At 48.9% G+C, this 26,328-nt stretch overlaps 1 protein-coding gene across 3 annotated transcripts in view; it reads right to left on the bottom strand.

Annotated features, from left to right (window-relative positions):
• Window positions 1–26,328, bottom strand: part of ESRP1 (epithelial splicing regulatory protein 1) — a 68,509-nt gene that overhangs the window by 34,563 nt on the left and 7,618 nt on the right. For 2 of the 3 annotated variants that reach the window (XM_068164362.1, XM_068164363.1), the window contains exons 5-13: window positions 22,101–22,199; window positions 21,954–22,008; window positions 18,618–18,728; window positions 18,396–18,528; window positions 18,270–18,312; window positions 15,459–15,760; window positions 11,958–12,176; window positions 8,310–8,508; window positions 6,177–6,345 (exon numbers count right to left, since the gene is read on the bottom strand). In XM_068164362.1, the coding sequence (XP_068020463.1) occupies window positions 6,177–6,345; window positions 8,310–8,508; window positions 11,958–12,176; window positions 15,459–15,760; window positions 18,270–18,312; window positions 18,396–18,528; window positions 18,618–18,728; window positions 21,954–22,008; window positions 22,101–22,199 (1,330 nt within the window). The remainder of the gene's footprint in view (window positions 1–6,176; window positions 6,346–8,309; window positions 8,509–11,957; window positions 12,177–15,458; window positions 15,761–18,269; window positions 18,313–18,395; window positions 18,529–18,617; window positions 18,729–21,953; window positions 22,009–22,100; window positions 22,200–26,328) is intronic. The other variant, XM_068164364.1, reaches the window with a different exon arrangement.

Genomic DNA, 26,328 nt, shown 5'->3' with positions numbered 1-26,328 from the left:
TTCAGCCTACCATCAACCAATACCCCCAGGTCCCTTGTCTCCTGGCAACAAGCTTCACTTGCTTTCCACAGTGGTCATTATGAAGAACAAAAGAAGCGAGCCTCTTTTTTTCCCTAATCCTGGTAACTTTCACACACACACCTTACATCTGCACACATGCATAATATATTATATACATATGCAACACTGAGCATTAATAAATATTTTACAAGTTGATGAGTGTGTAATGAGAAGGAAAAATACCTAATTACATAGCAGGAAACATACATTACATAGAGGAAACTGCAGACAAATAAGGGTAGATTCAGGTTGGACACCAGGAGGAAGTTCTGCACAATGAGAGTGGTGAAACACTGGAACAGGCTGCCCAGGGATGTGGTTGAGGCTCCATCCCTGGAGTCATTCAGGAGCAGACTGGATGTGGCCCTGAGTAGCCTGCTCTAGTTGGAGGTGTCCCTGCTGAGTGCAGGGGGGATGGACAAGATCACAGAATGTTAGGGGTTGGAAGGGACTTCTGGAGATCTTCTGATCTAACACCCCTGCCACAGCAGGAGCATAGAATCCAGCACAGGTCACACAGCAACACATCCAGACAGGGCTGGAAAGGCTCCAGAGAAGGAGACTCCACAACCTCTCTGGGCAGCCTGCTCCAGGGCTCTGTCACACTCACAGTGAAGAAGTTCCTCCTCATGTTGAGGTGGAACCTCCTGTGCTGAAGTTGATATCCATTGCCCCGTGTCCTGTCACAGGGTGCAAGTGAGCAGAGCCTATCCCTCTCCCTTCCTTCCTGACCCCCAGCCCTCAGCTATTTATAGAGCTTGATCAGATCCCTTCTCAAGCTTCTCCTCTCCAGACTAAAAAGCCACTGTCAGCCTCTCCTCATAAGGGTCTCAGCCTTTCCTCATTGAGGGTCCCTTCCAGCCCAATGCAATCTGAATCTGTAAATAAGGACACCAAGCAGCCACCCTGTATCTCCTTTAGCAGCACACATCAGAATCCTACCTTTACCACAGCTTTGAATTCAGATCACTCCATACACTGGAGCACACTGACACAAGCCAGTGGCTAAGTCTGGGGTGTGTCTATCAGGCTGGCACAGCTTAGTCCAACTGCAGACACTGTAAGAGACCTGTGCTCACCAGTGGGACCTTCATCTCTCAAGTACTGCTTCAAAGACTTCACAGACTCACCTACCCACTTGGGTTCAATAGCACAGGAGTTCACCACAGGACACAGTGTAAGAACACTCCTCCAGCTATTCTGAGTTCAAGGACTTCCTGAGCCAGATGTGGTTTCTGTGTATTCACTAACTCACAATGAATTTCCTGACTTTAATTTATCCAGTTTGTCTGAACCCACATCACTTTCAGCTTTCACATCACTTTTTGGCTACAAGTCACACCAGCATGCCACCCACAGAATAAAAAGCTCCTCTTTCTACTACAGTATTCAAAATAGTCACAGATTGCAGAGGGTTGGAAGGCAGCCTCAAAGCTCATCTTGTCTACCTGCCCTGCACTCAGCAGGGACACCTCCAACCAGAGCAGGCTGCACAGGGCCACATCCAGTCTGAGCTTGAATGTCTCCAGGGACAGGACCTCAACCACATCCCTGGGCAGCCTGTTCCAGTGTTTCACCTCTCTCACTGTGCAGAACTTCCTCCTGAGGGCCAACCTAAACCTGCCCTGCTCCAGTTTCAAACCTTGTTTGCCCCTCATCCTATCTCCCCAGGCTCTTCTAAACAGTCTCTCCTGTAGGTCCCCTTCAGATATTGAAATGCAGCTCTAAGGTCTCCCAGAGCCTTCCCTTCCTCAGGCTGAACAGCCCCATTTCTCTCAGCCTGTCTTTGCAAGAGAGGTGATGTAGCCCTCTGTTCATATTATGGGCCTCCTCTGGGCATGCTTCAGCAGGTCCATGTCCCCCGTTTTGGGGGTCCCAGAGGTGGACACAGCACTGTAGGTGAGGTCTCAGCAGAGCAGAGTGGCAGAACCCCCTCTCAGCCTGCTGGCCACACTGCTTCTGATGCAGCCCAGGATGCCAGTCGTTGAAAACCAAGCCAGGTTTAGGTGTATTCCTACAGTCGTGGGCAAAGAGCTTCGAAGCTTTAAAAGGCACTGCTTAAAAGTGATCAGAACGGCATTGGGAAGGAATTAACAGAGGAAGACCCGACTCTGTTCTAAAGCCACATATCCTGTAGCAGTTTGGGTATGGTAAAAGCTTCTATAGAAGACGTTAGCAGAGCTATTTGTTCCTTTCAATGTACCTACCCAGCGCAGGCAGCACAGCTATCTACCCGGGATTAGATAAGGAAAGGAACTCCTCCCTCCCATGAATCCTATTGTTCGTTTCTCAAAGGCCTGGGACTAGGCAGAGCCTTAGACCACTGATCTGCTGTCAGAACATGTTGCCAGATAATTACAAGCTGAACAAAGATATCCAAGACTGACAGATCCCGAATAACTTGTTCTGCCTCTTTTTGCGTGAGGAGTTCACCGAAGCTATTCTAATAGCACGGAAGGCATCCGTCTCTTTACACCACTGAAGTCCATCGCCAAAGCTTTAAAAGCCTTCAGATGAGTCTGAGGTTCAGAAATCTCACAGGATGCTGGGGGTTGGAAGGGACCTCCAGAGATCATCCAGCCCAACCCCTCCCTGCAAATCCGGACTACTTAAGGCAAGTCACACAGAACAAGTCCAGACAAGTTTTGAAGATGTCTAGAGGAGACTCCACCACCTCTCTGCTCCAGGGCTCCAGCACCCCCACAGTAAAGAAGTTTCTCCTCATGTTGAGGTGCAATTTGCTGTGATTGAGTTATGGCCCTCATCCTGTCACTGGGTATCACTGAAAAGAGCCTGGCTCCATCCTCCTGGCAGCTACCCTTCAGGTAGCTGTAGACATTGATCAGGTCCCTCTCAGCCTTCTCTTCTCCAGACTAAACAGCCCCAGGGCTCTCAGCCTTTCCTCATAAAAGAGATGCTCCAGTCCCTTAACCATCCTCACAGCTCTCTGTTGAACTCTCTCCAGCAGTTCCCTGTCCCTCTTGAACTGGGGAGCCCAGAACTGGATACTCCAGATGTTGTCTAACCAGGGCTGAGTAGAGGGGAAGGAGAACTTCCCTCAACCTGCTTGGACACATTCTTCTTTCTGGTAGATACTGAAGACCAAAGCAATGCCTCCCTGCACACCACCATGTAGAGGATGGAATTGGCTATTATAAAGCAACTTCAGCTCCCAAACCACAAATGGTAGAACCTTTTGGCAGCAGGTCAAAGAACCTTTTCTTATTTCCCTAAGCATTGACTAGTTAGGTTTATGAAGCATTGTCTGACCATTAGCCACCAGCTCTGTATTGCTTTTCCATGTGCATGCATTTAAATGCACCATTTAGCACAGAGGACACTCCACTCTTGCCTGCCCCACATGCTTGGCATTTTTGGGAATGAAATGTCAGAATCAGAAAAGAACTCCACTTAAGAGAGCTCTGATTACTACCTGAAAGGGACCCAACTGCTTCCCTTACAAGGAAGGAAGTTGCCTGAAAAGCAACAAAGCCTAAACAACCAACCCCCCACCCCACCCCCAAAACCTACAGCCAACCAACCCACACACAAATAAAACCCCAAACCAAGCAAACTCAGCATATCAAGTACAAAGACTCACTGCTCCTCTCAGAGCATATACAATCTGCCTAGAGATCAAACACCTACTCTGGGGTAGAAAAGCACAATTTCACAAGATGGAAAGAGCTAAGTTGACTGCAGGAATATTACCTGCTTTTTTTCCTAACAGAGGGACACAGGTCATAGAATTGTCAGGGTTGGAAGGGACCTCAAGGCTCAGCCAGTTCCAACCCCCCTGCCATGGCCAGGGACACCTCACACTACAGCAGCTTGCTCACAGCCACAGCCAGCCTGGCTGCAAACACCTCCAGGGATGAGGCTTCCACCACCTCCCTGGGCAACCTGTGCCAGTCTCTCACCACCCTCATGGGGAACAACTTCTTCCTCACATCCAATCTCAATCTACCCATTTCTAGTTTTGTTCTATTCCCCCCGGTCCTATCCCTCCCTGACACCCTAAAACATCCCTCCTCAGCTTTCTTGTAGTCCCCTTCAGATACCAGAAGGCCACAAGGTCTCCTCAGAGCCTTCTCTTCTCCAGACTAACCAATAGAATTAACCATGTTGGAAAAGACCTTCAAGATCATCAAGTCCAACCTATCACCCAACACCATCTAATCAACTCAACCATGGCACCAAGCGCCTCATCCAATCCTTTTTTTAACACCTCCATTGATGGGGACTCCACCACCTCCCTGGGCAGCACATTCCAATGGCCAATCTCTCTTGCTGGGAAGAATTTCTTCCTAATATAAACCTAAACATCTCCTGGCACAGCTTGAGAGTGTGTCCTCTTGTTCTGGTGCTGCTTGCCTGGGAGAAGAGACCAACCCCCACCTGGCTACAACCTCCCTTCAGGGAGTTGGAGAGAGCAAGAAGGTCTCCCCTGAGCCTCCTCTTCTCCAGGCTAAGCAACCCCAGCTCCCTCAGCCTCTCCTCACAGGGCTGTGCTCCAGACCCCTCCCCAGCTTTGTTGCCCTTCTCTAGACACATCCCAACTCTGTCTCTAGAGCAGAGCAGCACAGCTCCAGCCCTCTGACAATCCTCATGGCCCTTCTCTGGACACCTTCCAGCACCTCCAGATCTTCTCTGTAATAGGGACTACAGGACTGGACACAGTACTCGAGGTGGGCTCTAGTTCTGGAGCCCCTACTGCCCTTGGCACAGAAGCTGTATAGGAATGTTTCCTGGGAACTGTATCAATGTATTGGCTAGACAAAATTATGACAACAATATCTGGGGATTTGGAGCAGTCTGTTACCAGTATATATGCCCACAGCCCCAGCAACCACTACTGAGACTCATGTGGGATCCTATTCAGTGAGAAATGTCTGTAGAGCCTGATTCCCAGCCTGCAGTGGCCAAGCTATTAAGACTCTTAAGAATCAAACCATGTCCAAGTCACTACAAACTACCCTGGCGCTGTGCTCTCAGGACATACAGATCTATCATAGAGAAACTTGTTTCATATTGCCAATACAAGTTGATGATTTTATTTGTCTTGATCATACATTGAAGAGGCTGAGGTCAGTAACACATCATTGGAACCATGAGACAGACATTGAGGCATTATAGAAATGAACCCATCAGTGAAGAAAACACTTTAATTAACAACAAAAAAAAAGAAACCAACCCCAAAACAAACCCCAAACCAACCCAACCCAGGCAGCTCACAGACAACCTGGTTCAGTGTGAAGCAATAAGAAAACCCTTTGTAGTCTCACAGGTCTTAAAGAGTCCATATTGCTCAGCAGCTTCCTAAAGCTGCTATTTGGACCCTTCACCAGAGAGGAAAAAGCACTGGGCAGGATCCAACAGAAGACTTCAATTATTTAGCAGGTTACCTGACACATGAGGAATGTGTTATGGCTTACAGGGGAATCAAGGCCTCATGAGTGCAGAGCACAAGTAGCATCAAGAGGTTTTGCTCTGGAGAAGATAGCTAATCTCTCCAGAGCACCAAAAGCCTGTCACAAGAGGTGTTGGAGGTCAGAAAGAATGATATGCCTCTGTGCTTAACATAAGGATTCAATACATACACTTCAAGGCAGTACTTTTATAAAGAGGTAAACAGTTTTCACCATGAAGGTAAAAAAGTTACTTGAGTACAACAGAAGCAGAGAGGCAAGAACTTCAGAAGTTGTTAGGGCGGACTCCAAGCCACCCCTTCTGAAGTGGGCTTCTTCATGGACCTGGGGAGGAGCACTGCACACACCAATTGCCTGCTGAGGGCACAACAGGGCAAGCTGACAAGTTTAGGAGGCATGTGGGGTGAGAAAAAAGTCCCAACCCCCCAAACAAACAGACCCACCCCACTGTAACTGTGTGATTTGGTTTTAAAACAAGGAAAAGACAGAAATCACCACCTGGAATAGTCTAAAACTTGGGGAAAGCCCTAAATAACCTGAAATTGTTTCCCTGAACAAGGTACTGAAACTGTTCTTGCTAGCACAAGCCTCGAGCATGGCAGACAATGTTCTTTTGGGAGCTTTGTGCATTTGCTGCAAAACAATAAAAGGACTTCTTTGTTCCTGCTTGCTTCTCCTCTGCTTTACCTGGGGTAGTAAGCTGTGTAGTTCATGAAGAGCTGAGCCCCAGCAGGATAGTAGGGAGAAGAAGGCTGGAGCGCTCGTGGGTTCAGCAGCATGGAGGGCTGGTACAGAGCAGCTTCTGTCGGCACAACTGCAGCAGGAGCTGGAAAGGAGTAGGAAGGGGGCGAAAGGCCTAAAGGAAACAAAGGGAAAACCAATTAGGAGCTGTGGAATTCCAGCACATGTGCAGTCATCATTAACTGATCAACTCTACAGTCAGTAAAAAGCCTTCACAGGCTTTCTTAGAAATGTGAGCCATCAACATGAGCTTGACTCCAAGTGCTGCGCTTACCCCCAGGCCAAAGCAAGGTCAATCATGTACAAAGAGCTACCTCTTGCTCTGGGAACAGAGTCTCTTCAAGTAATGGCTATTTCCCTTTTTTTTTTAAAGGCTATTTTAATGAAGTCTCCAATTTAGAAGCAAGAAAGTCCACTGTAAGAGGAAAAGTCTGTGCTAAAGACCTGCTTAACGTTCCCCAGAGCAGAAGACACACCTTTCACATCCTGATATTCCCTTCAGTTAGCCAACAGAAGAGTGAGAGATGTCATAGCCTTGCAGCTTCCAGCGTTTATAACAAGTTTTAAAAGCCACCAGGAGTGTACTTTGTGGTGTTTCAACAAGATGTGAGGCCCTAAGTGAATGCTCACTGATAACACTTCACACTCCTCCCTTGCCATCCTTTTGCTTTGCTTCCTCCTTCCCCGCTCCAGGGTTACAGGAAGTGAACCTTTATGAGCTTTAGGTAACTGAGCAGCAAAAAGGGGCTTCAAGTGACAGCATCTCATTGCATTGTGGGATGGGGCAGGGACAGAGCTGAAAGGGCTCATCTAAGCAACACATCACTAGCATTTGTAGTTGGAAATGGGATAAACTGTCATCTGAGTTCTTCAAGTTTTAGGCTCTGCCCATGAGTGTGTTTGAGGAGCTCTCAGGAGAAGTTTCAAACCCATCTGGAACAGCTGTCACAGGACCAGGTAGTGCAGATCCCTACTCAGGGCATTTGCATTGAAACAAAGATCTGGTTACCTGGAAAACTTCTCTCCTAAAGAGATAAGGAACACTCAAAAGGAACCACACCCAGGAAGTTTGCTGCTCTACTGGTAGCTCTGACTAGAATTTAGAGGACACTTAAAGCCACCAACAAGCATACACTTGCATAGAGACAGAGAAAGCTCCCACTTCACTGCCTTGCCATTTATTATCTTAGAAGCAAAGCATTATTTTTCCCACAGGCTCAGATTTGTATGGCGCATGCGCTTAGGAAGTCAGCCCTTCAGCTTTCAAAGCATTTCCCAGGCCCCTGTTCCTCCTAGAAGCTCTGAGGAGCATATGACATGATAAAGTCTCTGCAATCGAGGCCAAAGCTGTGTGTGTTTTACTCCCACACAAGCAACCCCAATTCTGTAGGGACAACAAAAAGCAGAGGAAGAGTTCAGTCGGTAGTGGCTCCACAGGCAGAATGTTTGTGGCTAAGTGCCATTGCCAGTGGGATCACAGATCCAAGTTTGGGAATTGAAAGGAGAAGGGCTTTTACTTGACATGTTCACCACAGAGAGATGTAAATACAAACCAGTTGAAAGGGGAAACAGCTCTTTAAGGTCCAGGCAGGGCTTACAAATCTTCCCAGAATGAGTTGTTGGCCACTGGAATGTGCTGCCCAGGGAGGTGGTGGAGTCACCATCCCTGGAGGTGTTCAAAACCAGATTGGATGTGGCACTTGAACCCATGGTTTAGTTAGTCATGAGGTGTTGGGTGACAGGTTGGACTTGATCTTTGAGGTCTTTTCCAACCTTATTGATCCTGTGAAATGACTTTTCAGAGCCATGGCTCACCCTGGCCAAGTTCAGCTTCGGGGAGAAGGGAAATTTTGCCCCTGGAAAAGCAAGAGCAATTTTCAAGCAGCTCCTCAGTCATGGTAATTCACAACCAGAGGGAAAAATAATGATGATTGCAAGCCACTGATGACTTCAGAGGAGAAGCCCTTCCTTGGATACCCCCCATCTGCCACTCCTTTCCAAGCAGCAGAGGTGACAAAGCAGCTCCAACACCTACCCGCACGCAGCGTAGAGGCTTGGCAAGACCCATGCAAAACTTACATGGTAACTTACATGGTGGTGGGGACAAGCCATTGCGATTTAAAGTGCCCCCCATTAACACAAAGTTCATCTCCTCAGCAGAACACTGAAAGACTTCAACATATCTGTCCTTCATAGTCTTCTTGTGACACTTCTGTGCAGCCAGGAAAGCTCGATCTGCAGATTTCATCTGAATAAAAGCATCGCCCGAGGGACGGCCCTGCAGAGGAGGCAGACAAAAGAGACATGGTGCTGGGGCTCCCGGGAAGCAGCAGCACACCAATGAAACAGACCAGACCAGGTTGGAAGAGACCTTCAAGATCAAGTCCAACCTATCATCCAACACCACCTAATCAACTAAACCACAGCACCAAGCACCCCCCATCAAGTCTCCTCCTGAACACCTCCAGGGATGGTGACTCCACCACCTCCCCAGGCAGCCCATTCCAATGGGCAATCACTCTCTCTGTGTAGAACTTCCTCCTAACATCCAGCCTAAACCTCCCCTTGCACAGCTTGAGACTGTGTCCTCTTGTTCTGTACTGTGGAAAGCCATAAAGAGATTTAGCTCTGAAGTCAAGCACAGTCAAGCCAAGCACCCATCAGCACGCTGAAAGGAGCCCCCAGGAAGGCTGCAGAGGGACTTTTTCTGAGGGTGTCTAGAGACAGGACAAGGGGAATGGTTTGAAGCTGAGGGAGAGCAGGGTGAGACTGGAGCTGAGGAAGAAGTTCTTCAGCACAAGGGATGTGAGGCTCTGAAGTAGGTTTCTCAGAGAGGTTGTGGATGTCTTCTCCCTGGGGGTGTTCAAGGCCAAGTTGGATGATGATTCTATGTTTAAGCTCCCCTTCCCAAAGCTCTTCCCACTTGTGCTAACTTGATTGTATCTATTTACCTGCTTCAATTAGCCTACATTTTAACTGGAGCCAAGCCATAGCTATGTTTAAAAAGGACACCCAATGGGAGGAGCTACAATTCAGGGGTGCTTAGGTGCTTTGTGGCCTCCTCTTACCATATGAGACTTGGGAGAGCTACAGCTAACCCACATGTACTTGGGATTTTTGGAATTCAAGAGTAAACAGTCAAGTGCCAAATATTAAATGGTTATTACCTCTTAGGCTTTAAGGCTGCTATGAGCTGGGATGTTTCAGAAGGGTATTAGCCAGGGTAGAGGTATTGAGCACAGCCCTGTGAGGAGAGGCTGAGGGAGCTGGGGTTGCTTAGCCTGGAGAAGAGGAGGCTCAGGGGAGACCTCATTGCTCTCTGCAACTGCCTGAAGGGAGGTTGTAGCCAGGTGGGGGTTGGTCTCTTCTGCCAGGCACCCAGCACCAGAACAAGAGGACACAGTCTCAAGCTGCAGCAAGGGAGGTTTAGGTGAGGAGAAAGTTCTTCCCAGAAAGAGATTGGCCATTGGGATGTGCTGTCAGGGAGGTGGTGGAGTCACCATCCCTGGAGGTGTTCAAAAACAGATTGGATGTGGCACTTGGTGCCATGGTTTAGTTAATCATGAGGTGTTGGGCGACAGGTTGATCTCTGAGATCTTTTCCAACCTTATTGATTCTGTATCTTGGAAGGGATAAAGAATTACATCCTTATCTACAGCTGTAAATGAGTGGGGCACTGGGAAGGGGCATTTTAGCCACACACAGCTTGAAACAGCCAAAACTAGAGTTAGAGATCTGAAGCCAGCTGTAGCTTAAGTTCTGGACCAGTTCATCTAGTCTGAGGGAAGAACTTCATCCCTTGCAGTGTTTTGATTAGAGGGCTGAACCTGGGAATGGTTAGCAATATGGAGAAAGACAAAAATCTGGAGTCAGGCAAAAGTAGTATCTGGGGAAAAAGAGAATCTGACAGCTTTGGGCAGGGGTGGCAGGCAGCCCTCAGAACTCCACACACTTCAGCTTCTTCCTCCAGGTTCTTTTGCTGCTGGCAAGGGTTGATGTGACTGCAAAACATTACTTCTGCTTTAACATCTGCATCTTTCCTTAAGCCTCTCCCAGCCCTGAACATTCCTTAGTTTTTCAGCCTGGGCTGAGTCAAATCTTCCCAGACACAGGAATCCCTTCTCCCTCCCCATGCTGCTGAAGGCCAGAAGCCCTCTTTGGGGACAAGGAATGATTTTCTAGTTTCATTTTAGACTTGGTAGTTCTAAAAATCACTTTGGTTAACACCAAAATGATTAAATCTGGGCAATCACTGCAACCACTCAAGGCTCCTCCACAGAGTTAGGGGAGCTGCCAATCTCCCCTCCCTAAAGTCACAAGGCTGTGCAGATAAGAGGTGGCAATGCACAATCCTTTGTCTGAAGTTCTGGTAGAAACTGCTTCCAGGAGACAAAGGCACAGATGTGGCTGTTTCCCCATGCCAGTGAGTTGTTAATCTTGGTGCTTAGCTGTGACTAAGGGAAGCAGCCACAGGGCTCAGGAAACCCAAAGCTTCAGCTGCTGACTTATGCCATAGGAAATCCTGTCCCTAGAAGGCCATGGCCACATGCTCTCAGATACACCTGAAGCACATTGCTCAGCAGGGCAGGGACAAACTGCTCCTTTGAGAGCAAAACTCATGCTCTCAAGATCCTTGTTGCCTGGTGCAAGAGGAATTGGGCATGCTGGTCAGCATGACTCTTCAATTCAAGCCTCCTACAGTGCAGGATCATAGCTGCTGTTATGGCAGCACCAAGCCCTCACAGACTAGTTTAGCTTTAGACATATGGGTCTCAGAAGCCACTCTACAGCAAATGCATCAGCTAGCACAGTAACCAACACTTTCAGAAGAACTTCCCTACTGATATCCTCAGAGCTGAGAGGGTGGCAGAGCCCTGGAGCAGGCTGCCCAGAAAGGTTATGAGGCTCCTTCTCTGGAGACATTCAAAGCCCACCTGGACACATTCCTGTGGGACTTGCCCTGTGGCAGGTGATCCTGCCCTGGCAGTGGGATTGGACTCAATCTTTTGAGGTCCCTTCCAACCCCTAGTGTTCTGTGATGCTGTGACTGTTTGCATGCATGCAAAACATAGGGTAGGCTAAGGGAGCTGGGGTTGTTCAGCCTAGAGAAAAGACTCCGGGGACCTTAGAGCTGCCTTCCAATAGCTGAAGGGATCCTATAGGAAGGCTGGGCAGGTGTTTAAGAAGAGACTGGATGAGGCACTTGGTGCCAAGGTTTAGTTGATTAGATGGTGTTGGGTGATAGGTTGGACTTGATCTCCTCCAAAAGTCTTTTCCAACCTGATTAATTCTATTCTAGAGACAGGACAAGGGGGAATGGTTTGAAGCTGAGGGAGACCAGGGTGAGACTGGAGCTGAGGAAGAAGTTCTTCAGTCTGAGGGTGGTGAGACTCTGGGACAGGCAGCCCAGAAGGGTTGTGGCTGCCTCCTCCCTGGAGCTGTTCAAGCCCAGGCTGGACAAGACCTTAAGCAGCTGAGTGCAGTTGAGAGGCATCGCTGCCCACAGCAGGGAGGTTGGAGTGCAAGGGACTTCAGGGATCGTCTAATCAAAGCCATTCTGTGATTCTATGATGTACAGGCAGTTGGCACAAGGCAGCTCTAAACCTGGTGCCTACCTACCTGGTGATTTAGTACCATGTGGACACCGTGGGTCTGGATGTCCGTGGAGAACTCCCCCAGGAACTCCAGGATGTCCTCTATGGTGGCAGCGTAGGGGAGCCCACCTACCTGGTGATTTAGTACCATGTGGACACCGTGGGTCCGGATGTCCGTGGAGAACTCCCCCAGGAACTCCAGGATGTCCTCTATGGTGGCAGCGTAGGGGAGCCCACGCAGCCGTATGCAGTCTCTGACGGTGGTGGGAGGCACAAATTGTTGAGGTAATACTGGCAGAAGAGGTGGTGTTGGGAGAGGGATGAGAGGTGTGGATGAGTACCTGTTCAGCACCTGTCCAACACAACAAGAGAAGTTACAGAAAGCCTCCTAACTCGCTCTTCAAATCAAAGGAACTGAACACAACATCAGTGCCATCTGCTTGCACCCTTGGCAGTGTCTGAAGAGGAAAAACTGAGCTGGATTCCAGGTCCAAACCACAACAGCAGTGCTTAGAGATCAGATGTTTTAGTATGTGTCTGTTTTGCACACACACACACCCTTGAAAATCAATATTTTGTTTGGGAGAACTTACTTGAACTGCTGTGCAACACTCAGAAGAGATCTGAAGCCTGTAGTTCTACAGTATTGTTATGGGGAAAATATCCTGAGGCATCCTACCATCTACAGCACCATGGTGACACTTGTAAACCCCAGAAAACTTGCTTTGCAGGCAGAGACTGCATTGGGTTGGAAGGGACCCTGAAAGGGTCATCTTGTCCAGCCCCTCTGCTCTCAGCAGGGACACCTCCAACTACAGCAGGCTGCACAGGGCCACATCCAGTCTGATCCTGAATGTCTCCAGGGACAGGGCCTCAACCACATCCCTGGGCAGCCTGTTCCAGTATTTCACCACTCTCATTGTGCAGAACTTCCTCCTCATCTCCAGCCTAACTCTGCCCTGCTCCAGTTTCAAACCATTGCTTCTCATCCTATCCCCACAGGCCCTTCTGAACAGTCCCTCCCCAGCCCTCCTGTAGGTCCCCTTCAGATACTGAAATACAGCTCTAAGGTCTCCCCAAACCCTTCTCTTCTCCAAGCTGAATGGCCACAATTCTCTCAGCCTGTCTTCACAGCAGAGGTGCTCCAGCCCTCTCAGCATCTTGGTGGCCCTTCTCTGGACCCACTCTAGCAGGTCCATATCTCTCCTGCCCAGAGCTGGACACAGCACTGCAGGTGAGGTCTCAGCAGAGCAGAGTTGCAGAATCACCTCCCAATCTGCTGGTCAAGCTGGTTTTGATGCAGCCCAGGATGTCATTTGCCTTCCGGGCTGCAAGAGTGCATTTAAAAGAGTCTGGGAACTGGAAGGGTATTTTCTTGCTAACCAGCCCCAATTTGAGGTGCAGTAGTCCATCAAGTAACACAGGTGGTGTTTCTTGAGTCATGGTATCTGCAACAGATGCACTTTGAAACTTCTAGTTCCTAACTTGAGCACTAAAACCCTGCCTGCTCAAGAGTTGATTGACTACTCAGGCATTACCCTTTAGCTTTCTGAGCACTGTTAAGATTAATTTACATTTCTAGAGCTATCAGGTGGGTTTGCTACACAAAGCAACATGAGAGCACTTGAGAAAAACAGTGACAATGAGTGGTGCTGCTATGCTTTCTCCTCATTAGAGTCATTCATCAGGCAGGCACCAAAATCCACCTACCTGGGGGAAAAGAGCTGTGCCATTCCTTGCTTACAATGACTTGGCTGTTGGTTGGCCATAATTTGCCTCACAGATGAGGCCTTTGAGAATAATCTTTGTAAGGTAGTGACCTCAGTTTAAGCTCTGTGTATCTCTAGATAAATACATAAACAATCCTCTCTGCCCTACTTCCTTCCCCTGACATCACAACAGCAATTAATGGCCTGCGTTAATGCAGGAGAGGGGCACTCTTCAGGCCCAGCTTCGCAAAGTCCTGCCACAAAGTGCTGCTTAGCCACCGCTGGCAGAAGATGGTCAAGACTGCCCTTAGAGGCACTTTGAACTCCTCAGTTTGTTCTGAAGACAACAGCCACAGCATATCACTGCTTTTCTATGCCAGTGACTAGAGAACCCTTTCAGGTCAAGATTTGTTGCTGCTGCTCTTCCTGAACAGGCCACAGTTGGACTTGGACAAACTCAGTCACTCTAAAGCACTGGAGCCAGATGTTTTCTGCTCTAAGTGCTCTTTGCAAGGCTATTGGAAGACAAGCCCCAAAATGTTTTATATGTGTATATAGAATCATAGAATTGTCAGGGTTGGAAGGGACCTCAAGGCTCAGCCAGTTCCAACCCCCCTGCCATGGCCAGGGACACCTCACCCTACAGCAGGTTGGTCACAGCCACATCCAGCCTGGCTGCAAAAACCTTCCACCACCTCCCCAGGCAACCTGTTCCAGTGTCTCACCACCCTCATGGCAAAGGATTTCTTCCTAGCGTCCAGTCTAAATCTCCCCTCCTCTACCTTGGACCTCAGTCATGCACCTTGCCTTACATTTAGGGGAGCAAAGCCTTATGAAACTCTGTTTCCAGCAAGAGTTCAGAGAGAAAAGAGGCTTTTAAGTCACTGCCAAGCAGTGTTTGCTCCCACAGCTACTTGGCACTCAGCAAGTTAATTAGAATAGACCAGGTTGGAAGAGACCTTCAAGATCATGGCACACAACCTATCATCCAACACCACCTAATCAACTAACCCATGCAACCAAGCACCCTGTCAAGTCTCCTCCTCAATACCTCCAACGATGGTGACTCCATCACCTCCCCAGGCAGCCCTTTCCAATGGGCAATCACTCTGTGCACAATTTCTTCCTAACAGCTAGTCTGAACCTCCCCTGGTGCAGCTTGAGACTGTGTCCTCTTGTTCTGGTGCTAGGTGCCTGGGAGAAGAGACCAACCCCCACCTGGCTACAACCTCCCTTCAGGGAGTTGTAGAGAGCAAAGAGGTCACCCCTGAGTCTCCTCTTCTCCAGGCTAAGCAACCCCAGCTCCCTCAGCCTCTCCTCACAGGGCTGTGCTCCAAAACCCTCCCCAGCTTCGTTGCCCTTCTCTGGACTTGTTCCAGCAAGTCAACCTCCTTCCTAAACTGAGGGGACCAGACCTGGACACAGGACTCAAGGTGTGGCCTAACCAGTGCAGTGTACAGGGGCAGAATGACCTCCCTGCTCCTGCTGGCCACACTGTTCCTGATGCAGGCCAGGATGCCATTGGCCTTCTTGGCTGCCTGGGCACACTGCAGGCTCATGTTCAGCCTGCCATTGACCAGCACCCCCAGGTCCCTCTCTGCCTGGCTGCTCTCCAGCCACTCTGACCCCAGCCTGTAGCACTGCCTGGGGTTGCTGTGGCCAATGTGCAGAACCTGGCACTTGGATGTGTTCAGTCTCCTGCCCTTGGACTCTGCCCATCTGTCCAGCCTGTCAAGGTCCCTCTGCAGAGCCTCTCCTACCCTCCAGCAGATCAACTCCTGCCCCCAGCTTGGTGTCGTCAGCAAATTTCCTGATGATGGACTCAATGCCCTCATCCAGATCATCAGTAAAGATGCTAAAGAGCATGTATGGCAATGCAGGAATTTGAATTGCAAGCAGCCAGTGTTTGTAAGGTTCACACCCACCTGCTGAACTTCTGCTGCAGTGCTCCTGAAGAGCTCGATGTACCTCTTCCCCAGCAACTCTTTGTGCTTCTTCAGTGCGTTTTGTGCATATTCCTCACAAGCAAACAAGACAAAGGCATCCCCTGTGGGCCTGCTGTCAGGGTATGTGACAAAGAGGATTCCTTCCTTTCCTCCTGTGACAGGGCAGTGCTGGCCAAAGAATGTCAGCACCTCCTCTGTTGTTACGTTGAAAGGGAGACCTCGCATCCTGACGATCACTTGGTTTTCTTTCGACAGGAACTGTGCCACCTCGTTGGAAGTGCCTTCAACAGAAGCAGTAGAGAAGCTCTGAAGTCTAGGCAGCCACATAAAAATTCACATACTGCTAGAATAGTTTGAGTTGGAAGGGACTTTAAAAGACCACCTAATTCCAACCCTGCCATGGGCAAGGACACCTTCAGTTACACCAAGTTGCTCCGGCCTTGAATTGTGAACAGAGCTGGAGCAGGCAGGAGAATTTTTGCTTCCAAAGTCAGGAAAGGTCATAAAATGGCTTAGGTTGAAAGGGACCTCAGATCATCTACTGCAATCTCCCTATTTGATTAAGTATAAATACTGTAGAGGGCACTTCCCCTTGAAGCCTAGTATCACTGCATCATTTGGAAGAGACATCCTTTGAGGGAGACCAGAAAGCACTCAGAGCCCAAGGGAAGCAGTCTGCCCATCTCTTGCCTGAATAGTACCTGAGCTATCACAGAAATGTTAGGGTTGGAAAGGACCTCAAGGATCATCCAGTTCCAACCCCACTGCCATGGGCAGGGACACCTCACACTACAGCAGGTTGCCCACAGCCACATCCAGCCTGGCCTTCAAAACACCCACAGAGGTGGCTTCCACCACCTCCCTGGGCAACAGCAACCTGTTCCAGTATCTCACAACCCTCATGGTTAAGAGCTTCTGCCTAACATCCAAACTGGATCTACCTACCCCCTTCTACCTTGAACTTCTATTGTGCACCTAACCTTTCTAACTTATGAATCATGCTCTGCAGCCACAACATATAGCAGCCAAGTACCCAGGCCACTATGGCTGGGAAAGAAAGGTAGAAAGGGTGTGTTGGAAACAGCTCAGAAATTCCATCCTGTGTTGCTAAAACTATCAAAGTCTGCCACCTCTGCTTTCATAGAATGGTTTAGGTTGGAAGGGAAGGGACCTCAGATCATCTACTCCAAAGCCCCTGCCATGGGAAGGGACACCTCTTAACCATACTTGGTCACCCAAGGCCTCATCCAATCTGGCCTTAAACATCTGCAGGGAGGAGACATCTACAACATATCTGAGAAACCTATTTGAGTCTCACTACCCTTGTACTGAAGAACTTCTTCCTCAGCTCCAGTCTAACCCTGCTCTCCCTCAGCTTCACAGCATCCCCTCTTCTCCTGTCTCTAGACAGCCTCATGGAAAATCCCTGTCCAGCTTTCCAGTAGGATCCCTTCAGGTATTGGAAGGCAAGTCTAAGCCCCCCCCCAAAATCTTTTCTCCAGGCTGAACCACCCCAGTTCCCTCAGCCTGTCGTCATAGCAGAAGTGCTTCTCAGGACTCACTCCAACAGCTCTGTGCCCTCCTTCTGCTGGGGACACCAGAACTGGAAGCAGTATTCAAGGTGGGGTCTCACCAGAGCAAAGGGGCAGAACCCCCTGTCTTGCCCTGCTGGCCACACTCCTCTGGCTGCAGCCCAGGATATCTAGAAGGCAGCTGATGCTCAGACTTACCACACTACCCTAACCAAAGCTACCTGCTAACCACCCTCACATCTTATCTTTTCACTTTCAGCTAGATCATTCAGCAGAGAAGTTTGTGCCAAGCAGGCACCATTTTTCCCCAGTGTCAGTGTGCAGCGTCATGATTTTGGATGGGATATCTATTAGCAAGCCCTATCAATTAGATCCCTGACAGTGTAATAGCCTCTCACACTCTAAAACCTCAACCTCAGACATCTAGGCTGTCATTTACAGACCTCAGAACAGATCCCTGGCAAGAGCCAACAAGAACCTTAAGGTTGTATCATGGATACATAAAAGCTCATTGGATCTTAATTCTGGCCAGGCTGATCTAGTGTGGGGTGTCCCTGCCCATGGCAGGGGGGTTGGAACTAGATGATCCTTATGGTCCCTTCCAACCCTGACTGATACTATGATACTAAGTTCTGTGTCCCTGAAGTCACCCAGGGCAGGAAGAGAGCACAGGAGGGTTTGTAGGACAAGTCTGCAGCCCTGAATCCAGCCTTTCAACTCAAGGCTGCAGGTATTTCAGTATTCCCCTACAAACAAGCATTCCACGCCCCCCCCCCCATGTTCTTCCTTTAGTTTGAGGCAAAGAGATGATTTGCAGAAAATCAATTCCATAAATCCCTTGTTATTTACTCCTGTGATATCTGTTTGCTTTTAAGTGCAGGTCTCCACAGCAACAGCAGGCATTTTGTTTTGCAAAAGGACTCCCAGCTTTGTTTCTCAACAATCAATAATATTTAGGTCACTTCAGTTAAGAAGCTGACCCAACAAACTCAGTTCATATGCAAGATCACAGGGGCTGAGCAAATCCTTGTGGGATAGGTTGCTTGCAAATGGCAAGAACGTGGGGAAAAAAGGACAGACAAATCATGGAACATCTTGGACTGCTGCTAGCAGAGTACACAGCAATCACCACACCAGACAACTACTTGTTCAAAGACATACAAGAAAGGCCATATCCAGCAGGAGTAATTTACAGCCACAAGTTAGTTACAGATGCTGATGGAACCACCTCTCCCTCCCCACCCCCCTGAAAAATTACCTCCTGCAATTTTAAGGAAGTCTTCACCTGTTGCCTTGTAGACCTAAGGAAAGAGAAGGGCACAAGTGACTGGTGTGCTCTTGGCACTCCTGTTGAGGGGACAGTTCCAAAGGTAGTGCCACACACCTCAATGTATCGATTCCCCATGTGGTGCTTGTGCCTCTGCAGCGCTAGGTCTCTGTGCTCTTCACTTACAAACCTCACCAGAGCCTCCCCATTCCTCCTGCCTTGGGCATTGAGACAGAGCGCAGCGCCTCCCCTGCAAGGATTTAAACCAAGAGAGACAGAACTCCGTGACTGGTGCAGGTGAAGCACTGCAAGGGCAGAGGTAAATTCTTAGCTACCAACTTGGCAATATTTAGGCCTTTGAAGAATCTTGCAATGTCCTGGTCAGATGACTGCCACGGCAAGCCTCTTGCTCGGATAACAGCGTTGTCATCCACCAGTTCCATCTTGCTGCTGCAGGCACAGAGAGAGGGCAATCACAGCATGTTAGGAGTTGGAAGGAACCCAACTTCCCAGCTTGGGAAGACAAGCCCCAAAGTGTTTTATATGTGTATATATAGAATCAGAGAATTGTCAGGGTTGGAAGGGACCTCAAGGATCAGCCAGTTCCAACCCCACTGCCAGAGCAGGGCCATAGAATCCAGCACAGGTCACACAGGAACACCACAAGGTGGGTCTTAAAGTCTCCAGAGAGCCCATAACCTCTCTGGGCAGCCTGTTCCAGTGCTCTGTGACCCTCACAGTGAAGAAGTTCCTCCTCATGTTGAGGTAGAACCTCCTGTCCTGCAGTTTATATCCATTTCCCCTTGTCCTGTCACAGGGTGCAACTGAGCAGAGCCTGTCCCCTCCTCCCTGACCCCCAGCCTTCATTAAATCCCCTCTCAGTCTTCTCCTCTCCAGACTAAACAGCTCCAGAGCTCTCAGCCTCTCCTCACCAGGCAGTGCTGCAGGCCCTTCAGCATCCTTGTAAGCCCTTCCTTGGTCTCTCTCCAGCAGATCCCTGTCCCTCCCAGAACTGGATGCAATATTCCAGGTGAAGTCTCAGCAGGGCACAGTAGAGGGGGAGGAGAACCTCCCTGGCTCTGCTGGACACACTCCTCTGAATGCAGCCCAGGATCCCATTGGCCTTCCTGGCCCCCAGGGCACATTTCTGTCCCATGCAGAACTTGTTGTCCACCAGCACTCCCAGCTCCTTCTCCCCAGGGCTGCTCTCCAGCAGATCACCTCCCAGCCTGTACTGCTGCAGTTTATTCTTCCAATGCAGAGAGATCTGCTTCTAACAATCACCACACACCACCCTCCTTCTCTTGTCACCTAAACTTCAGGGAGAGGTTTCTGCTCCTGTTCTGTGTCTGTTGAACAGTGGTGCCCAGGCAGTGAGGGCTAAGCATCACCACCATCCAGAGCCACTGGCACATGTCTCTCCTGAGGGAATTCCTCTCGTGCCAAGATGCCCCTTTCCCAGCTCCCATTTGCTGCTCCAGCTCTCATCTCAGATCATGGTTCCAATTTGCTCCTTGCTCACCAATGTTTAGTGCTTCCCCATTGTCAGAAGAGGGTTGCTGGTATAAAATCAAGCCTTTGCTGTTCTAATCTCAAGTAGCTGGCAACTGAAGCAGAGCAGCTAGAAGAAACAGATTCCTGTTTGTTATTTGTGCTGTGACAATAAGAACCAGTCACAAGCCAAGACCAGATCTGTTCAGGGTCACACTCAGCACAAGCACACAAGAGGACTCCTGTCCAGCTTAAAATTGCTTGTTCAGGCCCTCAGTGTGGTGCTAGGGAGTAATATAGCTACAGGCTACACTGGCTGCTTAGCATGGAAATAGCTCAGCCACAGAAAGCCAGGTTTAATTGGTCATTACCACAGTCTCTTTTGTTTTCTTACTTGTTAATAGTGCCATGTACAACAAAACACTCCCAGCTACCCAAGGATGCCTTTCTGGCTATCACCAGGACAGGGTTTTTTTGCACAGAAGAGGCTGTGTAATTAAGCAGATGAAATGTAGAGGACCCCCTTGTACAAAAGGGCTGAGGCCTGACTTCTTACAGGAGAGCCATTCTGCTCCCTCATCTTAATTACTCAGGTGGCCCTTCTGTCACTGTCTACCCTAAACTTGTTGGCCCTCCCCTGCTAATTCTGTACTCTTCACTGTCACAGACAAGCTGTGAGTCTTCCATCTCATCCCAGGATTTTGTCAGTGCAAGGGAAAAAGCTTAAACCAATGCTAGAACATAAGCCCAGGGCTCATCCCACTGGATGCTTCCTGACCAACATTACTGCTTGCTTCTCTTGGCTCACAAGTGTCAGCCTCATCTACCACTATGACAGTTGCTTAATCTGGAAGAGGGAGTTAAGTATTCATGCAAGATAAGACTATAAGTAAGGTCAATTTAACACCAATCTCTTGTGAGCCTAGAGGGGGAATAACCAGCAACCCACTGAGAAAAATCTGTATTCATAGATAGAAAAGCACAACTGCACTAAACCAAAAACCCCACACAGAAACAGTCAAAAGATGATAAAGGTTCTTGTTTAAAACACATTGGGGAAAGAAAACAATCATCACAGCCTAAGCAATTCACTGGGGCACAGTATCTTTGTGGGTATGTTTCTTCCCTGTGCAAAGATCAAGATGTGCACTCAGTAACTGTGGAAAACTGCAGGGAAAGTCTAAAAGTTGGAATCATAGAATGACTCATGTTGGAAGAGATCTCAGATCATCTACTCCAAACTCTCTGCCAGGGGAGGCTCCTCTCAACTAGACTCAGCTGCTCAAGGCCCCATCCAATCTGGCCTTAAACACACTCAGGGAGGAGGCAGCCACAGCCTCCCTGTGCAGCCTATTCCAGAGTCTCACCACCCTCAGACTGAAGAACTTCTTCCTCAGCTCCAGTCTCACCCTACTCTCCCTCAGCTTCAAACCATTCCCCCTTGGCCTGTCTCTAGGCACCCTCAGGAGAAGTCTCTCTGCAGCCTTCCTGTAGGATCCCTTCAGGTATTGGGAGACAGCAGTAAGATCCTCCCAGAGTCTTCTCCAGGCTGAACACCCCCAGCTCCCTCAGCCTATCCTCGCAGCAGAGCTGCTCCAGCCCTTGGATCATCTTTGTGGCCTCCTCCAGCAGCTCTGTGTCATTCTTCTGCTGGGGACAGCAGAACTGGAGGTGAGGTCTCAGCAGAGCAGAGCCAAAGGGCAGGATCCCCTCTCTTGCCCTGCTGCCCACACTCCTCTGGCTGCAGCCCAGCACACAGCTGCCTGCTGGGCTGCATGAGGGCACTGCTGGCTCCTGGGGAGCTGCTCAGCACCCAGCACCCCCAAGTCTTTCTTCAGGGCTGTTCTCAACCCACTCCACACCCAGCTTGGATTTATACCTGGGACTGGCCTGACTCAGATGCAGGACCTTGTAGCACCAGGGTCACTTCTGCAATACACTTCACACCAATTCTGAGCACACATCAGCCAAACCCAGAACTACCAGCAGCTAAGAGGCCACTTGGAAGCCCAGCAGGAAAATTGGTTTGTTCCCTTTCCCAGTCAAAGCATCTAACTGATTTCCACAGTAATGGGAAGAGAAATAATGGTAAGAACTATCTTCAAATGAGGGCTACAAAGAAGTTCCAGTTACCTAAGCAAGATCTTAGTGGGGGGTGTGAAGCAAGGAGGAGAAGGTACTTACCAAGGCCCACTTTCAAATTTGTAGTTCACCCTTTCTGGATCTGAGAAGCGGTGATCTATGAAACACAGCACAAGTTACTCTCTTTTTCCTCAGCACACAGGAGGGAAAACAAGCAACAGAGAAGGCTCATCCCTCACAATCACTTACTGTAGGGTTCAGATATTAGTCTTAAAATGATATTCCCCATGTCTTCAACTTGAGAGGCTCCATAGGAAAATGCTGGACTGTTCTTGTCAAGATTTAAATCTTTGTGTTGGAGTTAAGTCAATCACCACCAAACAGATTTCTCACTGGCTTCCTGCTAGAGCAGCAAGCTTTCCTGTTATCCTTGACAAGTTCCTTCTCAGGGGAAGATTTAATCCCTTTTCCTGCTGGGATACATCAGCTGCTCTGCCTCAGCCTCTAACTGCTGCCACCTGCGGGAGAAGGAGGCCACTCCAGAGAGTGTCTGAGGACAGGGGACCCCATAATAAGGACATGCATATTTAACACACTCATGGATTATGTATGCTTGATAGACAGAGACACTTTTGCAAGTGGAAGAGGCTGCAGTCCTGTCCTCTGTAATTAACATCTTTCATCTCTAGGGGAAGATTGAGCAGCAAACCATCATCTAGGAGCTTCAGAAAGAAAAGGATATATCATGTGCTTTCTGAACAAGCAAATCCCAATGCAGGATAAACATCTTACTCATCACTTAGAATTCACCCAAGGCACCCCAGCTAAACCTTGCCTGGGAGCAGTTACAGCCTGAGCTCTGCGCTGTTACACAGCAGCATGTGGAGAACCTGGTCGTGGTGCACAACTGAAGATAACCAAGAGACAAAACAGACTCCCACACCACACAGCATCTTCTATCTGAAAGATAACAGCAAGCAGCAAGGATAAGCTCTCCTGCCAACAGAGAGCAGAAGTGTTCTGTCCTGGAAAGACAGGCTGTGGAGTGGCCAGGCAAAAGCCCCACCTCCATGAAGGCAGCCCAATTCTTGCACAGCCTAGCCTGTAATACACATTCAAACAGAGTATACTATGCTACCTCTCCTATTTCCTGTCATATTTAGGTTGAAAGAGGTTCTCCTGCCCCTCTACTCTGCCCTGGTGAGGCCACATCTGGAATATTGTGTCCAGTTCTGGGCCCCTCAGTTCAGGAAGGACCTCAGGGAACTGCTTGAGAGAGTCCAGCACAGCACCACAGAAGTGATTAGGGGAGTAGAACATCTTCCTTAGGAGGAGAGCCTGAAGGCGCTGAGGGCTCTTCAGCTTGGAGAGGAGGAGCCTGAGGGGTGAGGTCACTCATGTTTATGAAGATGTGCAGGGTGAGTGCCCAGAGGCTGGAGCCAGGCTCTGCTGGCTGATGCCCAACACAAGGGGCAGTGGTGGAAGCTGAGGCATAGGAAGTTCCATGGAAACAGGAGGAAGAATTATTTCACTGACAGACCTCTGGAACAGGCTGCCCAGGGAGGTTGTGGAGTCTTCCTCTCTGGAGATATTCAAGACCCACCTGGATGTGTTCCTGTGTGACCTGCCCTGAGCGACCCTGCTCTGGCAAGGGAGTTGAATGGATAAGATAAAAACTTCAACTGAATTATTGAACTCCTCCACAGGAAGGAAAAGGAAAGCTGCTGTGCAGACATAACACACTTGGAGGCTAACTGGACTTTGAGGCTTTGTGGGTTTTAAGCATGCACTGGAGCAGGGAAGAGGATGGTGCTTAGCCTTACAAGAACATTTGAAGTTTAAGTGAATTGTCATGGTGATTATCCAGTGATTCCTCCCCTCCAACTGCTTGACTAAATAGTTTGCTAGCTCTTGCCATTCCCCTCCTTCCCAGTACCTTCTTTGGAGCAAAGCAGTGAGACCATGAAATAGTTTCCTTAAAACCCAAGCTAAAAAGCCCTGCAACAAGCCCAAAGCAGAGTTTTAGAGCCTATCAGTATTTATGACAAGGAACTCTTCCACTGCAGTATCTCTTCCTAAGCTGTATACTCAAGCTTGTCTCCTCCTCTACTCCCTGGGGGAGGGGGATTGAAAAAGAATCTAATCCACAGAGTCCCTTGCAGAGGAGGAGCCTAAGCCATACCACACAGATGGTTCTGGGCACCTCATACAGCAGAGCAGAGGAGTGCTGCTTTTCTTCCTTTTCCTGGCACCCACCTCCCTGCAGCATCTAACAGCTCTGTGCTTCACTTGTGCAGCCTCTGCTGCCCATCCAGGGGAGCAGAAAGTGTTGAAGACAGGTTTTGGAACCTTGGCCTTGCCTGCACATTTATTAATGAAGATTTTGGAACTGCTAGCTTTCCTCTGTCAAAAAGACAAGGCAAGTGGGGCAGGAGTGTCAGGAGTTATTACAGCAGGGACATGCCTACACATGTGCACACACATGTGCTTGGCTGTTAGACTGTGCTGTCAAAACTGAAGAGGCATTTCAAGATTTCCCTTTTTTTGCAGAGCCAAAGATCCCCACAGGAAAAAAAGCAAAAGGAGCTGGCAGAGAGGGAAATGCAGCAGTGTGAAAGGGCTGGGCATTTGAAGCAAGCCCTCACACAAGGGACCAGAGAGCCCCCCCTACATTCAATTCCTCACACAAGGGACCAGAGAGCCCCCCCTACATTCAATTCCTCACACAAGGGACCAGAGAGCCCCCCCCTACATTCAATTCCTTCATTGCAAATAGTGACCAAGGGAAGAAACAGATCCTAACAACACCCCAGTGCCAGCTGAAGTTGGTCTCAGCATTCAAACACAGGGAGTCAGATGTGCCAAGGAGTTCCAGATTAATATAAACAGTGGAAGAGGAGGAAGAAAGGAAACAACATTAGCAGGAAGGAGGAATCCTTCACACCTTCCCTTCTGATTAGCTAGTAGTGAGGCTTTTAAGTAAGATCAGAGAAGAAAAGGGATAGTTTTCTGTACATATTACAAGCAAGCTAGTAACAAAAGTCAAACCCTGAATGCTGGTGAACAAGGCAGGACTCTGTCTTTATGCAGTCAATGACCAGAGACACTGGACACGATGGACACTTGTGGGAAAGCTGTTGATGCAATAGACTATAACCCACTCCTCACTCTCTGAAGGGATGGGAGACCACACATTTGAGGACAGTGGCATTTAAAGGTTGCCTCTCCTGGGCAATTGGAAAGGGTTGATTGCAGTGGAGAAATCAAAGCTCACATTCAAAGAAGCATTAGAAACCAGACCTGGCTGCCTAAAGCTACTGGATGCAATAGCATGCACATGTCTTCAAGCAATGGCCAAAGCCCACTCCCAAATAACAAGGCAAGGTGGGGAATGCAGGAACTTCCTAATCCTGCTGTGCAGCTGCAGTACCACCTCCTGAAACACCCAGGAAGCCAGCAAAGGGGGTGGAGGGGCACACATTCAACCTCGGCATTGCCTACATAACATGGAAGAAATTTCAGCATCGTTTCCTCATCTTCATCACCCCAGCTTCACCCCCTGCCAGCATCCTCTAAGACTTCTTCATGGTCTCTTCCATTTCTCAGCCTCTCAACTCCTTTTGTAACTAGGGCAAAATAAATCCTGAACAGCTAAAGGGAGCTCTGAGATGACATGATGGGAACTAGCACTGCAATTGTGTTCTGCACTGATACTCTTCTGCTTTGGTTTTGTTCTCCTTTTGTCCTGTTCAAGTCTCTTCAGGTAGAAGACTACATCTTGTGAAGTCCTACTTTGCATAAAGGTATCAGCAGGGGAAATACAAATAGCAATATGCAAGACTCTCAGGTAGTCCCCAGTAATGGGCTTATAATTGCCAGAGTTAAGTAGAGTTAGGAAACAAAGAAAAAGAGGTGCAAAACTGGGGGGAAATGGGGTCAGGGAGGGGCAGAGTGGTTATAACTCATAGCTTAGGTTGGAAGGGACCTCAGATATTGTCTACTCCAACCTCCCTGCTACAGGCAGGGACACTTCTCAACTAGACTCAGCTGCTCAAGGCTTCATCCAAGCTGACCTTGAGCACCCCCAGGAAGGAGACAGCCACAACCTCCCTGAGCAACCAGGGTGTCTCACCACCCTCATACTGAAGAGCTTCCTAAGATCCAGCCTGGGATCTTAAAAGATCTCTGCTCTACATCATTATTCAGGACAGGTCTAAACCAAACCCAAACCAACCCTCAGTTTCAGTACTGCAGCATCCAGATTGCAGCCAGCACCGAAGTACAGCTGTGTTTCTACTGACAACATCCAGCAGAGTCCCAGGAAGGAGTTATCACAATGCCAGTTCACAAGTGGAGCAAACCGTGCACTGGAGGCAGCAAGAGCCATTTGCCATTTCATGGCTTCATCACACCCAATCTTGAGGCAAAGGATGAGTCTTCTGCAGACCAAATAGGAACAGTCATGTAAGCTTTGTTC

The sequence above is a fragment of the Melanerpes formicivorus genome, unplaced genomic scaffold (assembly GCF_026170545.1).
Source record: "Melanerpes formicivorus ecotype bairdi unplaced genomic scaffold, bMelFor1.0.p_v2 SCAF_79, whole genome shotgun sequence".
NCBI classification, from domain to species: domain Eukaryota; kingdom Metazoa; phylum Chordata; class Aves; order Piciformes; family Picidae; genus Melanerpes; species Melanerpes formicivorus.
This window is presented reverse-complemented; position numbering and strand designations above follow the sequence as displayed.